General features: G+C 47.2%; 1 protein-coding gene across 1 annotated transcript; it reads left to right on the plus strand.

Moving 5' to 3' along the window:
• The first annotated feature begins 273 nt into the window (after positions 1 to 273).
• Positions 274 to 1,014, plus strand: LOC115253489 (adult-specific rigid cuticular protein 15.7-like). The gene is made up of 2 exons (XM_029871670.2): positions 274 to 411; positions 479 to 1,014. Exons 1-2 carry the CDS (start codon positions 394 to 396, stop codon positions 758 to 760), a joined length of 300 nt encoding a protein of 99 aa, XP_029727530.1. The 5' UTR covers positions 274 to 393; the 3' UTR covers positions 761 to 1,014.
• Positions 1,015 to 1,310: the final 296 nt, after the last annotated feature.

A 1,310-nucleotide genomic window follows, 5' to 3' on the forward strand; every position in this document is an offset into this window, starting at 1 on the left:
ATATCGCCTAACAAATAAAAAAAAAATCATCCCTAATCTATCCAACCGCACTCGCCCGTGCTTATCCTAATTATCATTCGCACTGCGTATGCTTGATTTTTTGTTCGATGAATATTTCTTCAGTCTCTTGGCGGTCGAAAGAAATCCTCACACCAAGTGGCACAACGTTATAATCACACATTTCAAGCTCGTCCCAAATGGTGTGGCATCGCATTATCACATGTTCAATACCAGCCCGGGTATGTTCCATTGCACTTTCGTGGGGAACACAGCCAATTAATCGTTTCAAGCACTATAAAAACGAATTATTTCATCGATTGAAGCATCAGTTACACATCATCGTTTGCTAAATTCACTTGAATTTCCCTCTAAACCAATCCCCCCATAAGCACCATGTCTGCCAAATTTGTGGTAAGTTCTCATTCTAGTCAACCCGATTGTTCTACGATGCTCATCTCATATACGTTCTTCCACACAGATCTGCCTGGCCCTGTGCGCTCTGAGCACCGTTTCGGCTGGAGTTCTGCCCCTGGCGGCGGCTCCTCTGGCGGCTGGTGTTGTGGCCCCCTACGCCACCTCGTACAACGCTCACACCGTCAACCACGCCATCGCTGCCCCCTACGTCGCCGCTGCTCCCTATGTTGCTGCCCCAGCTGCCAAGCTTCTGGCTGCCCCGGCTCCTCTGGCCTATTCCGCCTATGGTGCAGCTCTGCCTGCCTTCAGCCCGTACACCGCTCTGCCCGCTAGCTATGTGCTGTAAAACTTGATGGTGCGCTCGCTCATCCTACGATGGAACTAGTTCAAATACCTATCCAGAAGGAAAAGTGATATTCGAGGCGCTACACGCTGGCGAGGCAAAGCCGCTCAGTAGTGACCTCTGTTAGGCCAATATGCTATCCTGTGTGCAACCAATGGCTGTCGAACAGTTTTGGCAGACAATCTTTTGTAAATAGCTCTTCCCTGTTGTTTATATATTTTTTATAACGAAACTGCAATACAATCTGAAGACAGAAATGGGTGTGCTGAAAATCTCGTAGATATGTATCACAGTACCATTCTCGAAAAATATGTGGTTTTCGTCACCTTGTCAACCCCTTCTAGCAAACTAATTTGACCCACCCAAAACGGTTATCGTCCTTCTTATCATATTCCAACGATCAATTACTTAATAGCTAAAATCTACTTTTACCTTCCTTCCGGTCAGCGAGCCTTGCGATCGGTACCATCAAAGCCTTCTGCTGTTCAAGAAGGTATCAGAGGAAGCGGGACCTTCTGGTCATGGAGACGCGAAGGATAAGATTGCTGATCAG

The sequence above is a fragment of the Aedes albopictus genome, chromosome 2, assembly GCF_035046485.1.
Source record: "Aedes albopictus strain Foshan chromosome 2, AalbF5, whole genome shotgun sequence".
Classification (NCBI taxonomy): domain Eukaryota; kingdom Metazoa; phylum Arthropoda; class Insecta; order Diptera; family Culicidae; genus Aedes; species Aedes albopictus.